The sequence below is a fragment of the Chenopodium album genome, chromosome 9, assembly GCF_948465745.1.
Source record: "Chenopodium album chromosome 9, dcCheAlbu1.1, whole genome shotgun sequence".
In the NCBI taxonomy this organism is placed as follows: Eukaryota; Viridiplantae; Streptophyta; class Magnoliopsida; order Caryophyllales; family Amaranthaceae; genus Chenopodium; species Chenopodium album.
Genome location: NC_137842.1, coordinates 35,961,970 through 35,977,911, shown reverse-complemented (window position 1 = coordinate 35,977,911; position 15,942 = coordinate 35,961,970). Strand labels below are relative to the sequence as shown.

Here is a 15,942-nt window from a genome sequence, read left to right as displayed (position 1 = left end):
TTTTTTTTTAACAATTAAAATAAATAGTTTGATTTAATTTTTTTATTATTATTATTATTAGATTACCATCCAGAAACTAGCAAGTTGCTACCAATACCCATTTTAATTAATTCATCATATTTTTTTAATCCAATAATTTCTTCGTCATAATCCAATAATAGATTACAACTTTGTTTCCTTAAGATATTTGTAATCCCACCCAAGTAAGATCCCCTAGTTTATTCCATAAAGAAGAACCATTAGCTAGTAGTCCACATTTAGTTCTCAAAATAGAAAATAAGTTAAAAATAAATAAATAAAAAAAAAAAACCAAACCCCATCATCCTCAACAGGTCACTCCACCCTCATTTCCTCAACGCCTCAACTCTTCCTCAACGCCTTAACGCCTCAACTCCATATTCTTCTCCAAACCCGCGAAATTGTAAATTATTTTTGGCTCCAAATTTTTTTGATCATGAATAAGCAGTTACTCCACTTTTCAGTTGTTGATCTCATTATACAACACACTCATCATCTTAAAATCATCATATCCCCCAATCGGTTACTCTACTTACTCACCTCCTTTCTTTCTACTTAGGTGAGAGTTAACTAAGAGTATAGAGTATCTATTTCAATTCGTAATTAACTAGTTGCTTTGCTCTCTACTCACACTGCTTTCTTTGGATTTATGGTTGACTAGTTGGGTTTGATGCCGGCGAAATCGTTGTTGTATTCTGAATTTCATGTAAGTCATCGTTGCCCTTTTAATCTCTGAAGTGAATTTGGCATTTATAACTGGTTAATTTGATGTTGGATTTGATTTTTAGATGTAATATATTCTGGGTTGTCTTATTTTTGTAATTTAATATGAATATGGGTTAAGATGATTTTAATGGTTATGATTTACATGTTATGATTTACAAATAGCTCTGTATTTCTGTTGCTGCTTAGTGATTGACATGGACATTTTCACTTGTTAATATGAGTAGATGCATGACATCAGATAACGGGTGTGAGTTTTAGAGCGTTTTTTAGGGTGTTTTGCTGACACCCTCGAAAGCTAACGAGGCCATTTTTTCGGGTGTCTTAGGCGGTGTTCGTGTGATTAGGCTGTCATCCCCTTAGTTTATCATTGATCATCTCTCTTCTTACTTTCCAATGGCCACATTCACTACACTAGCAGCTATGAAGGGCAATCCAAAAATTCAGGCCATTTATTTGAGTCCAATTTTGATCAATTTTGTGAATTTTACTATCTAGAGACTTATAGTACCTGAACCTGCTCTCTGAACATTGCAAAACCTCACCTTTCTCAATCTGATGCACAGTCTAGGTTGTTTATTAGGCTGTCCAGAAATGTTACAAGTTGCCAATCTGACCAAGCTCCAATGTGATCTTAACTTCAATTCATACATCAATAATTAGTAGATATAAGGTCCTGGAGTCTTGGGTTCTGAGATATATGCTAATTTGTTCACTATAGAAATCAATTATATTTTGTTTGTTCTACTTTAGTCTAAAAAACGTACCGAACAGAATTTGCCACTAAAATTTAAGTTAATAGAGGTTAGTTGTTAAGCTTTCAATCATGCTAACCCTTTTGTGAAATCAGCTAGATTATTAAACAGATGGTTATCCTTACTTGTTTTGTAACTTGAGCAGAAGAGTTTTAACTAGAAAAGATTTAAAAATTAAAGCATATTGAGGACTGTCAATTTATTCCCTGATGTCTAGTTGTTACTGAACTAAGTAATTGCTGACATATGCTAAGATATTTGTCCTAGGTCGAATTAACTTACAAACGAATTCACTAATGGTAGCTAGTGGGGTTGCTTACACTATGTGTGGGTTATATGCATCTGCACTAATTTTCCCACCTCTCCACTAAGCTTGGAGCTATAAGAGGTTCTGGTGATGAGCATCAAACTCATGAACCAAGAATGTCAGGATATGAGAGGCTGAGAATGGAAACAATTAGAAAAAATATGACAAGAATGGAAGAATTAGGTTTGCAGGAACAGGCTAAGTCACTGATGGCGCAAGTTCAAAATAATAGAGGCAATCAAAGTAAGAATAAAAAGAAAAAGGTTTTGGGAGACGATGAGCTCTATAGGCCTAACCAAGATATGGAGCATGAGCTTGATTCCACCGATGAAGAGTTACCCATTCCACAGTCTAAAAGTAAAGACAAGTCCAATGCTATTCAATGGAAGGTAGTTTTTTCTAAGTTGTACATTTATAATTAAGCATGTCTCTATTCTTTACACATGTAATTCTGTATGCATCAAGATGATGTGTTGTGCTGCTATATATATGTCATATGTGGGTTTAAAATTTAAAATATAGGTTTTTAATTGAGAATGGAACTCTATTATCTCATGCAAGTATATATGCAACTAGGAATAGATGTTTGAATGTTCTGATTTGCCATCAACTATGAACACGTATTGATTGAAAATTTGTCCAGTTCTCTACAGATTTAGAAAGTAGTAAGAAAAATGTCTTGGTGTGCTGTTGTTGCTTTATAATGTTGTTGTTGCCTATTGCTTTGCGGCTGTTGAAACTTTAATTCTACTACTCTATTGTCATGAGTTGCTGCCCCCTTGCCTTGCTGACTGTACACTTGTTCTGCAATCTACTGCCAAATACTTCTCTAGAACTTAACACAAATTCTGCTCTGCGCTGTAAGCAGTTAAACTACAAGTTTCAATTTAGATTGAATGATTCATGATTGAGTTGTACTGTAATAATGTAATGTATGTTTTTTATTGTGATGTTCTGATTTTGATTACATTCAATAGTGATTACCTTAATCCCAAATAAACTTGGATGGTTTGTCATGTCATTTGCAAAAGTGTGAAATTGCGTAAGCATTGTGCTAATAGCCTAGTCTTTGTCTGTCTTGATGCACATATACATTTTCTGTGAGACTCTACAGTCGCACACTCTTAAACTAAGTCAATAGAAAGCACATACAAAACAAGAATAATCAGCAAGAACAAAGATTCGATAGCCAATGGATTGAAATATATTGATAGTTCAGTAACTTTAGGTTACTACTGCCAAAGTATCTTTAGGATACAAAGCTTCAAATATCCAATACAATAGTCTTCTCACAGAATTCTTGACAAAGCAAAAACATTCTTATATATACAAGGCTTTTGTCCAACACAAAAGAGGTTGCCTTAATTCATTTTGTTTATCTCTATCTACTCTGATATGCTGCTCCAAGTTTTCTGCTCCACTAGTGAGTGTTGTTCCCCCTTCCTGCAGACTCCCCTCTTCCCCTACCCTTTGTCCTTCAACAATTAATTAAATTTGTTCCCTTGTGCTGCTGTGGTTTTCCTCTTCTCTGATATTGCAATAGAGGTTTGGGCTTGAGGTTTGGTGGCCCGTCAGTTTGGTGATATTTTCCTTGTATGCTCATATACCTAAAGATCAGCTCAAATTTGACCTTTATGTCAATATGGTGTCTGAAACAGTAAAGAACACAATTCTCAAGGCTACTTGAAGCACATGCTTAGTTAGACATTAATGCTTAATTGCTTATAAATGCCCTTATGAATGTGTGGTCTATGATCAATTAATTGCTTATCAATTTAACAAGAGTTATGAAGTGTGAAACTTTTTTTGTATAATGTTTGTACATACATATATTAGAGTATTGTATGTCTTTCTTTTTTCCATGTTTGTACCCAATTTCAGATTCGTAAAATGAAGGCTCTGACTCGAAAAGCAGTGATGGCAAAACGTCGATGAAATGTTGATTTGGCTTCTTCACATTGTGGCTCATCTACCCCTAATCATACATTACATCAACATTATTCAACCACAAGAGAACTAGTTGAAATGCTCGGATTAGAAGTTGAACACTTAAATCATGACAAGAATGATAAAGAAAATGGCAAGCTATCGTTTGTATTTGTAATTAAAATTCTTTACCTACATGCTTGATAAGCCATTTTTTTAACATTTGAATTTCTTTGCTCATGTTAGCTGAAAAGGATAAGCCTAGAAGAGGCCCCACTATGTACTACAAAGTCCATGGACGCACCGAAGAAGAACGCTTGGAAATTACCTTGAATGAGCATGGACAACCTGTTGGTCCGGATGACAGTACATGCAATGAGTTCATTAGCTTCTTAGGAACAATAGCTCGAAAAGAAAATATCCTACCACTGACTATCAAGAATTGGCCCATACTAAGGAACGAGAAGAAAGAAGAACTTTGGGATTATGTCTTGGTGAGTTACTTATTCAATTAAATAAATATGGTAGAAATGTTTTATAATTGCTTAACTTGTCCTATATGGTTTCTGCTATCATGTCAGAGTGTCATGTTAAACTTTCTTGATTGGCATATGTTATGTAAAAAAAATGAACCCCAACTGTCATTATTGTTGTCGATCTGCCTACATGGTGTTCTGCTTGGCTGCCTTCTACTTTTTAAGATCAGTGACTTGTTTTGTAAGTGCTAGAATAGGTTCTAGACTTTCAGTGAGTTGTTTTCTTATGTTCTTGATTTGTGATTAAGATTAATTAATTGGCAGTGAGTTGTTTGAGTTGTTTAACAGTGCCAATATGATCACTTTAGTATAACTTTTTTTGTATTGTTGTAGAAACATTTTATTGTCCCAATTGAGGGAAAAAAATGGGTTTTGCAAACCATTGGTGCTGCTTGGAGAAGGTACAAATGTTATTTAAAAAGAGTACACTTTCATAAATATGACAATGATAAAACAAGGATGATCAAACGACCAAAACTAGTCCCAAAAAATATGTTCCAAGACTTGTTAAAGATTTGGAATGATGTCAAATATGAGGTATTACATTTATACAAGTCTCTTATATTTCCCTACCTTTATAGCAAATGTATATTTCTTGTATTAAGAAAAATGTTATTCATTAGTTCACCGTCTTAATTTGTCAGGAACGATGTATGCAAAATAAAGCAAATCGGTTAGTTGGAAAGGAAAAGAACATTATGCATACTTCAGGACCAAAGAGTTTTGCTAGGGTTCGATTTAAGTGGGTGAGTTTGTTTGTTTGCTTGTTTACATTTCTCATCACTTTTATTATTGGTTTTATTTCTGCATTAAAATGATTGACACTCATTACTCTTGTATAGAAAAAGGATAATAAAACAACAAAAAATCCTAGTTTAGCTCAAATGTTCATAGCAATACGCAAGGAGAAGCTAACAAAGCGAAAGCCTGGTCACCTAAGGGACAAATTGATGGTAAGATTCATTGTCATTTCATGTTAATTTTTTTGCATTTAATTTTGTCAATATTAATTTTTGTCCTTTATCTTTTAAAATATAGACTGAACTTGAGAAATTAGATTCAGAGGAGAAGGTTGAAAGTGTGATTTCAACTATTATTGGTTCTGATAACAAGAAAAAGTCTCGATTAAATTTTCATGGAAGAGGTGTTTCATCAACTTAATTAAAGCAGAAGGCCTTGATGAAGGAAGATGAAGAGAAGCATGCTCAGGAGGTTCAAGCTCTACAAAAAGATTATGAGGACAAAAGGCAACAAGATAGAAGGGAGATAGCATATGGTCTTAGCTCCATCCTTTCTCAAATTCAACAACAAAATCCACAAATGTCTTTTGATTTAAGTATGCTTGGCTCTTTATTTCTTGATAATCAATCTGAGAAGGATGGTGGTAGTACAACAGAAATGCTTCAATTTCAATCTTCGGCTTCTACATCCAAGGTAAAAACCTTTTGATTTCTATATACGTAAAGTATAGATAGAAAAGTGGCCAAGGCTTTCAACTTTTTTCTCTTTAATCTCTTTTTTTTTTTTGTGTATTTGAGCGATACTAAGTTGAAATATTTATCTATTTTATTTTATTTTTTGTACAGGGAGATGAACAAGAAGAAGATGAAGAAGGCTGCGAGTAAGAAGAAGAAGAATATGACTTTATGGCTCAATTTGAAGTTGCTTTAACCTTTTATTATTTCTTCTATTTTTTAGTTAGACTAATATTATGGCCTACAACATTCTATTAAACAATAGATTATTTAGATAGATTTGATGTTGAAAACAAGTTGATATTGTTTTGGTTGTACTGTTTTACTAATTAATTTTATAAGTTTAGGATTATGTAGTCAAATGCTTATTACATGTTTTAATGTTCAACATTTTTCTAATATAACAAATTCAAAACAGTACGACACATTCTCACTCCTTTAATATAATATAGTAATATATTGCAATAGAAAACAAAAATAGCCGATTCATTGTAGTCATTTAATTTATATATAATAATTTCTAAATGTTGTCTTTACAATATTTGGCAATACTTTTGTATTATTACTAGCAAATACAACATGTGAAAAGATTGTTTTATATTATGACAAAAGGTAATAATTTTGAATCGTCTCCTAAGGTGGCAACAATTTTCATTTGTTGTCTTTGTAAAAATGTTGCCTTAGGTATTATTTTACCTTGGCTTTTAAAATTGTTGCCTTTGTACGAAAATGCGTTGCCTTATGAATAGACAACAGGGGCATAAACTACGCCTCATATGTGTTGCCTTAGATACAAGGCAACACTTTTTTAATATTAGGGAATGGTTTTTCATTGTTACCTTAGCTTCATTTTGTTGTAGTGTTATCATTATTAAATTATCACGAGCCTTAATAGTATTATAACTATTGTAGGAAATATTTCAAGCATTACCCCAAACTTGAACCCCACTGTGATCATACACTTAATCATGGTGGCGTCCAAAGGGAAGGAAGATAGAGAAAAAGCTAAAGTCACCAAAAAGTTTTAGGAACTTGTAAACCGTTCACAGGGTGAAGGTTACACCCCTTAACGATCCAAGAGATCGTTAACTACAATAGGTCTGGAACCAAGACTGGAAGTTCGGGGATGAAGGTACAAATCCAATCTAAAAGGGAAAGAACATGCCCTAATAATAGGCTTCTACTTTATTCTACTCGTATTCATGTGCGCTTTCTGACTAACATGCAATCAATAGGTTTACCCTAAACCTGTTTATCTATGTTGGTTGAATATTAATTCACAAATAAAACTATTATGGCGATCACTTGAATTATAATCAAATTAACCCTAAACAAGATTATTAATTATCTTATTAAGCGTGATTACAAGTACTAATACCCTTTAAACATGCATAAAAGGTGTGATCAAGCAATAAAAATAAATATAATCAAGCAAAATAATAATAATAATAATAATTATCACAATTAAAATAATCATGAATCATAACAATAATAATTAAATTAATCATGTTAAAAATAAAGCATAATAATAGCAAGATCCTAGGCATGATACTAACAAGATCAATAACAAACCCTAGCATGTCACTAAACAATAAAAATCAAAGCTTTAACCCTAACATGATACTAACATGCTATTAAGAAAGAAGGAACCATCATAGAAATCATAATTGATATTAGAAACTTATTCTTTACCCTAAACATGATACTAAGAAAAGCATCCTAACATGATACTAAGAAAAGCATCCTAACATGATACTAGGAATCAAAATAACAATCTAAACATGATTTCCATATCAAAATATCAATTAAACAATTAAAGCACTTACTTGGATGCCTCGTACCTCTTTCTAATAACAAAATATACACGTTAGTAACTCAAGGAAAATAATAAAATAAACAATTAAATTAAATAATTGAAATAGAGATTTGGGACCAAACCCTCATAAATACCCAACCTTTCACGTCTAGGGCGAAGGCAACTTCGAACTTGGCTAGGTGTGTCTAGTGCTAATATATGAGGAATTTTGTTTGTAAAAGGCTAGGCTAGAAAGAGGGGAAGAGAGAATAAGTTTTAGCTTAGAGAGAGAGAAAAGAATTAGAGAATTCTAGTTATTGAAAAACGGAGGTCCAGGGACCCTATTTATAAGAAAATAGTCCTGAATCAATATAAACGAATCAGAGTTTAAAAAGGAATAAAACACGCCTCTGTCGCCAACGATAGGACTTGTCGCCAGGTGACAGGGTTTGTCGCCAGGCGACAGGGTTTGTCGCCAAGCAACAAACCTGTCTTTTGGCGATGCAAAAGGTTTTCCACGCTTTTTCCACGCGGAATCTATTTTTCGATAAAATCAAGTCGTAAAGTCCGTACGAAGGGTAAAATCGTAATTTCACATAAAATACTTCTTTTATTCCAAATAAAACTCATAAAACATAATTATCAATCCTAATCCCATTAGGATTTAAAAGAAATTTCTAGAAGATTCTAGAAGATTATAATCAATCCTAATTGCATTAGGAATGATAATTCATAATAGGCCCTCCTCTAGATCATTGGGCCGCATATAAGAACCAAACCGGGCCCAGTTAGTATTTAGGCCATAACTTCCTCATTATTCATCGGAATTGGGCTTATAATATATCGTTGGAAAGCTCTTTTTTAGCCCAATCCAACTACACCATTATTGGACCCATGTCATGGACCAAACTAAACTGGATTGGCTATTTTCCTAAAATAGAGTAGGTTTTCGAAAACAGAAAGAAAGATTTTTTTAATAAAACTAACCACAACATTAGACATTCCACACTTTCACTTCATTCAATTATGATTCGACGCGAAAAGTATTCATCGCCGGATTTGGTTTTGGCGAGACACAAATGGGTGTCTACAACTACCCATAATGACCACGCATTTTGGGCTAGCTGTTTCGCGCGCATCGCTCGCGCCAGACTCCCTAGTAACAGTAAAAGTAGTGAACTTAATTAAGATCAAAGAGAAAATGAAGAAAATGAAATGAAGAAAAAAGCCAAAGATTTTCAATTTAAAAGCAAACAACAAGCACCGTGACACGACGTTATTCCCCATGTCACGGTATCCATTGCCGCATAACGGCACGGATGACGTGGCACGGTTTAATTACAGGTCAAAAGTGCTGAAATCGAAGCACGTTGACCAGTTCGGCACAGAAGAAGAATCTCGTGTCACGTTAATTTTACCGTTTGACGGAAATTATTTCCATCTCACGGTGTTGAGCCACATGGCACGGTGAAAAGGCGTGTGTTCTACACGCTCTTGGAAGTTGTCACCGAATATTCCTGGCACCTTTGACCGGGTTTGGACAATTTTTCGCAGCTTTTGGACAGTTATTTTCTCACCGAAAATATGCGGAAAATTCTAACTGATATTTAAATGGTACCAAAATTACCATTTTACCCCTAGCAAGCATCAAAGTCACATTTTCGACATTTTAAGCACCCGACATGGTCGGATAGTCGACTTGAAGGTTTGAATCACCTACGGCCCACGTTCGGGGACAAGCAAACCAACTACAGCCCACGTTCAGGGACAATCGAACCACCATCATTTCACGGCGCAAGGTTCTCGATATGCAGAGACTTGCAATCTCATTAGATAAGTTTTTCCTCAGACATGGAAAACTGTCGGTCGTTGTCACCTCTCAAAACGAAGGAGTCAGCGATTATATCGACTTTCCTCAAGCATGGAAGTATCTCAATCGGTGGGATTTCTTCAAGCATAGAAAATCGCCAAATTCATCTATCGACTTTCCTCAAGCATGGAAAGTATTATCGGTGGGATTTCTTCAAGCACAGAAAACCGCCAAATTCATATGTCGACTTTCCTCAAGCATGGAAAGTATTATCCGGTGGATTTCTTCAAGCATAGAAAGCCGCCAAATTCATATGTCGACTTTCCTCAAGCATGGAAAGCATTATTGGTAGGATTTCTTCAAGCACAGAAAACTGCCAAATTCATCTGTCGACTTTCCTTAGGCATGGAAAGTATTATCCGTGGATTTCTTCAAGCATAGAAAGTCTCCAAATTCATATGTCGACTTTCCTCAAGCATGGAAAGTATCATCGGTAGATTTCTTCAAGCTTAGAAAGCTACCAAACTCATCAGTCAACTTTCCTCTAGCATGGAAAGTATCTCAATGAAACATCATCCGGTGGATTCCTTCAAGTATAGGAAGCTACCAAACTCATTTTTCACCGATACACTGGTGTTAGATATGCATTCTATCACTTTACTCTTTTATCTATAGAACTAACATTTTTCTACAGGTATCGGCATATACAGAGTAATTTAGGATCACAGAACAACTTAAATCATTCTCCGTCCCTATCGACTACTTTAACTATCGTTTTTGAAACTGACGTTTCTACAAACTCAGTTAAAGTGGGGGCTTCTGTAGACACCTAAAAATGTCTCCCCGAAACCAAACCCGATGATGAACAATCATTCACTGCCATTATTGGTAGGGTTGAGTTTTTAATCCTAGGAGTGCATAAAATTCATATTCGATCAAACTCGGTTCATAAAATCAGTCATAATGTTTAGTCAAAGCATAGTCCAATTCCTATTTTGGCCCAAACCTTTTTTATTCATTTCATATTATTTATTATTTTAGTCCAATTAATAAATAATAAACCTAAAAAGCCCAAAATTATGAAACGACACTTAAAAATGCTGAGTGTAATTAGGGTAAAAGTGAATCTGGACGCAAAAATGAAAATAAATTCCACCGTGTCACGGGTGTCACGGAAACAGGTGTCGCGCCACGGGATATATTGCCGCGTCACGGCATATTTTCCCGTGTCACGGTGCCCATCCCGTGACACGGGATTGCTCCGTGTTTTCTCCGCATATTCCCTAAACGTGTTTTATCTTTTGTAGTCTGTTTTTAATCTCGCGTCACACTATTTTCTCCCGTGTCACGGCATACTTTTCCTTGTCGCGGTATGCTTTGCCGTGTTGTGGCATTATTGTTTAGAGTTTTTATCTTTTTAGGGTTCCGTGTTTTCCCTTTGCTCATTTTTCCTATAAATACCCCCTCATTTCTGTTGTTCGGGGCATCAATTAACATTTCTCTTCTCTCTTCTATGCTCTAGCCTAAACACTAATTTACCTTATTCTCTCAAAATACTTCCTTTAACAACTCCAAGAAGTATGTACTTTACCCGAGGTTCTGTCCTTAAACCAAGGCGTGAAAGGTAGAATTGTTTTAGGGTTTGCCCCAAATCAACTCTATTTAATTTAATTTTAATTATTGTTTTATTTATTTCCTTGAAGTTACTAACTTGTTTATTGTTTTATAGTTGCAAGCAAGAAAAATCAAAATAAGGAATCATGTCCCTTTAAACATGAAATATGGTGATAAAAAATAATAATATAATAAACATTAATATTAGAAGCAATTTAACAATAAATCTAACAATATAATAAGATAATTTGGACGACAAGTTTAGGCTCCTTTTTAGTCTTATTATTAAATCAAGTGATCACAATATTTTAGAATTATATGTTGCATTAAAAATCAACCAATTTAGCTTAATAATAGTTTGGAGCGAATTGAATAATTTGTTTGCATGCCTTTGAGATCGCAAGAATTACTTTTCACTATAAGAATTGAATAGAGGCCAATACGGGCGAATGTGACTCCATGACTCACTTCGTACCATCATCTCTGATCCTCCTTTTGTGGTTCCGAACCATATGGAGTTAGTAATCTCATGGATTATGAATGGGGTGCAACCTTAAGGGGTCAATCGTTGTTGCCTATCGGTGTCCCTTTATTTGTGGTTGTCTTTTATGATCCGTGAACGGTTTACAAGTTCCTTAAAAACTTGTTGGCGGCTCCCTACTTTCCTTGTCCCTAATCGTATATGTCAATTCCCACTTCCTAAGAGTTCCAAGCATATTCACAAATGCTTAACGTAGGCGCACTTCAAACGACGCGTACAATTGCCCTCAGGTGTTCTACATGCTCTTCTTTGCTCTTTGAATACACTTATATATCATCTATGAATACTACTACAAACTTATCCATAAATTGATGAAACATCATGTTCATCAAATCCATAAAGATTGCCGGAGCATTTGCCAATCCAAATGACACCATTGTAAACTCATAGTGTCCATATCTCGTCCTAAATGTAGTTTTAGGTATGTCTTCATATGCAATTCTCAACTGATGATATCCGGACCTCAAGTCAATTTTAGAAAACACATTTGCGCCTTTCAACTGATCAAACAAATCATCAATCCTTAGAAGTGGATACTTGTTCTTTATTGTCACCTTTATTCAATTCCCTATAATCAATATACAACCTCATGCTCCCATCTTTCTTCTTAACAAACAGAACTGGTGCTCCCCAAGGAGATGCACTCGGTCTAATGTATCCCTTGTCTAACAAATCCGACAGTTGCTCCTTTAATTCACTCATCTCTACAAGTGCCATTCAATATGGTGCTTTGGATATTGGTGTTGTCCCTAGGACTAAGTCTATGGTGAAATCAATTGCTCTCTTAGGTGGCATTCCAGGGATCTCGTCCGGAAATACATCCAGAAATTCATTCACCACTTCTATATCTTTTGGCTTAGTTGCCTCATCATGTTCCATGTTTCTCACACTACAAAAGTACACTGAATGCCCCTTTTTCATGTACTTTGCCAACTTTAATACGGGTATCAACCTAGGGAATTTGGTTTCACCATGCATCCAATAAATCACTGACTCATTCTTACTTGTGTTCATTTTCACTTTCAGCGAACGACAACTGATTTCTGCATTGTACTTGCTCAACCAATCCATTCCCAGGATGACATCAAAATCTTTTAACCCAAACTCGATGAGGTCAGGCTGAAACACTTTCCCTTTGATCTCTAAAGGTAAATTCCTAAAGGTTTTGGTACAATTTACTACCTCACCCGTCGAAATGGTTATTAGTAAATCTACTACTTCTACTGTTTTCAACCAACCTTTAAGTTTTAAAACAATTCTATTCAAAATGAAAGAAAAAGTTGCACCAGAAGCAAACAAAACTTTAACAGGAATAGAGTGGATAGAAAAAGTACCAGTGATGACATCTTTCGTGGAATCAGCCTCATGCCTACTTAACACATTCAATTTTTCTGCGTCTCCACCTTTCTGCTGATTGTTCCCAATGTTGTTGTTATTGTCGTTCTTTGCTTTATTCTGCTGCGCTCCCTTATTCCCAGTGAAGTTATTGTTGTTTCCTTGAAAGTTCCTTTTGTGTCCCTCCTGAATTATTATTCTGCTTATTCCCATTAGAACCTTTGGAGAAACACTCATACTCTCGATGCCCCAGCTTATTACAAGCACGACAAGTAACCAAGTTGCCCTCACAATCCTTTCTAGGATGGTTAAATTTTCACCTCTTGCGAAAGTAATGCCTCTAATTCCTATTATTCCCTTGGTTATTGTTTCTATCCCCTCTATTGAAGTTACGTCCTCCTTGACGATTGTTACCTTGGGAATTGTTGTTGTTGTGGAAGTTATTGTTGTTATGGTGGTATTTTTGCTTCTTGAAGTTGTTCTGGTTACCTCATTGGTTCCCATAATTTTGTCCCACCTCTTTCCTCTTTACTTTCACTTCCACATCAGCTAACTCCTTTTTCTTTAACTCCAAAGCATACAAGTTTGCAGCTCTGCCTACACCTCATCCAAGGTTTCAAACACTTGTCCACATAACTTCAGCTATAAATCAGTAGTCAAACCACTCTCAAACTTCCTATGCTTTTCCTTCTCCGTAGAAACGGACTCTTCAGCAAAACAAGACAACTCAATAAATTTTGTATAGTATTCAGTCACTGACATCCCCTCCATCTTGAGGTTTGAGAGCTCCTCGACCTTTTGCTTCTGTAAGAAGTCAGGGTAAAACATATCTCTCACTTTCTCTTGGAACTTAGTCTAATTAAATCCAGGTAGTGCTCTAATAGTTGTCTCATTTGCTACCACCAAAGATCAGCTTCACCTCTCAAGTAATAAGTAGCACAACCCACCTTAGAATTCTCTGGGCAACCTACTGCCCCAAACAGTTTCTCAAACTCCCTTAACCAATTTTCCAGTATGGTAGGGTTACGCTCTCCTTGATTGGTTGGTGGTTTGCTTTGGGCCACATTTTTGAAAAGTTCTCCCTAAGAATCCCCATTGTTGGTTGAATTCCTTGCCAACTGTTGGGCTACAACTGCCAATTGTCTCACAACCTCATTCAAATCATTCCCATCATTACCAGAATTACTTCCCCCTAGCATTTTGCTTCTCCTGAATTAAAAAAAGGGTTTATATTAAAAATGGATTTGGTTAGCTCTCAAGTCATAATCTCATCTATTACTTAATAGCCTCAAAACATTCACAGTAAAATTTGAAGCTAACAAATTGGGATAGCAAAAGCTAAAAATTCCTTAAATTTGTAGCTTTGTCAATCAATTATTGATTGCTAACCAACCATACATTTAATAAAGCATCACATAAATAAATAAAAGTAATTCCCATAGATCCCCAAAGTTTAGAAATAATTTATTGGAATTAATTTGTTTAGAATTTGGCTATTGGGATAGTGACGTGAAATGGAAGATTTTGGAAAATAAAATGAATTATTTATCAAAAAAAATAAATAATTTAATGAAGGAATAAATGGGATTTTTATTAATTAAAATAAACTAGAATTACTGAAATAAAATTAAGTTCTAGAAACTTATGTACTACATAATCTCACTGACTCAATGTGGTCATGCCACTTATTAATTTAAAACTGAAATAATAATAGTAATAAACTGTAAATTAAAACTGAGGATTCATATCGAGGAAAATTATAAATTTGCTGACTGCTTGTAGCTTTTAGGGTCAAACTCAGGATCATATGCCTCCTCCATTGGTTTAGGTGACTCTGGTTCAGGTTCTACCTGCACGAACTCTCCCTTTTCCTCCTCATCAAAAGAAATTTCTATCATAATTGGAGTTGGAGGTGGATTTGGGTTAGAAATTTCCATGAGTGAACTACCTTCCTCACCTTGCTCTCCATTCTCTGCTTGACCACCCTGTGAAAACGAAGAAGAAGAGGAACTCTCTGACTGATGACTAGGAAAAGGGGTGATTTGCCCCACTAGATTTTCATAATAGTAGTCAGGGTATGGAAGGTGGAATTGTCGACAATTGGCTTTCTCTACCCTAACAAGATAGGAAATCAAAAATCTGTAATCAGGGTACCACTATCCATAACAGTCCCTATATTTGTAGTAATTTGGGATGTCCCCTAGTAAGTAGAAATCATCAAATTTGGCTTTGACAGCATAATAAGGAGGCTCATCAGGCAAGCAACGGACAATCATAGCTGAGATATGATCAGGGCTACATTGGTCCTGTAGGAACAGTAAAAGCAAATCTTTTGAACATAATCATAGGGATGTTCATTAGGTTTCTTAGTGAGAGAGCCTAATTTGGTGTATTTGTTAGGAAGATTCGGCATCGTGTAAAGAAAAGACTTAGAAAAGAATTCCCTTTCCCAAAAAAAACAAAATAATACAGTTCTTGCATGAATTAGGTTTAATGTTCAATCAAACAATTTTCTTATTTCTAAACACATAAATACATATCCTCAAGCAATATATTCACATGATTAAACATCCACAACCTAAATATTAATGCATATAAGAACATGATTATTTCTAACTTATATGCCCAAATTCTTTCCTACCCATTCTCACCAACATGCTTTTAAAAACTGTAAACACATAATACTTACCTTAATCCTTGCTGTCCTGCAAAAGAACAAACAAAATATATATATATATATATATATATATATATATATATATATATATATATATATATATATATATATATATATATATATATATATATATATATATATATATTTTAACTCCTTTTTTAATTTTATTTTTCAAAAATAAGTAGGGAAGAAGACCAGAAAATTTCGGCCCTCCCCTTAAAAAAAAAATTCGAACATTCTCCAAAAAAAAAAATTCGGTCCTTATTAAAAAAAAATTCGGACCCTTAAAAAATTCGGTTTTAAATTTAATCAAATAAATATTTGGTCTTCTCAAAATAAAATAAAACAGTTCTCTTAAAATTTTCACCAATAAATAAGTACTTGGCCAAGTTTAGAATTAAAACACGTTTTTGGCTTTAGTGGTAATAAA

At 34.7% G+C, this 15,942-nt stretch overlaps 1 protein-coding gene across 1 annotated transcript; it reads left to right on the top strand.

Annotated features, from left to right (window-relative positions):
* Nucleotides 1-3,880: 3,880 nt before the first annotated feature.
* LOC145557606 (uncharacterized) lies at nt 3,881-6,147 on the top strand. The gene is made up of 7 exons (XM_081618779.1): nt 3,881-3,893; nt 3,976-4,223; nt 4,599-4,802; nt 4,910-5,011; nt 5,108-5,218; nt 5,304-5,699; nt 5,852-6,147. Exons 1-6 carry the CDS (start codon nt 3,881-3,883, stop codon nt 5,424-5,426), a joined length of 801 nt encoding a protein of 266 aa, XP_081474905.1. The 3' UTR covers nt 5,427-5,699; nt 5,852-6,147.
* The last annotated feature ends 9,795 nt before the right edge of the window (nt 6,148-15,942 follow it).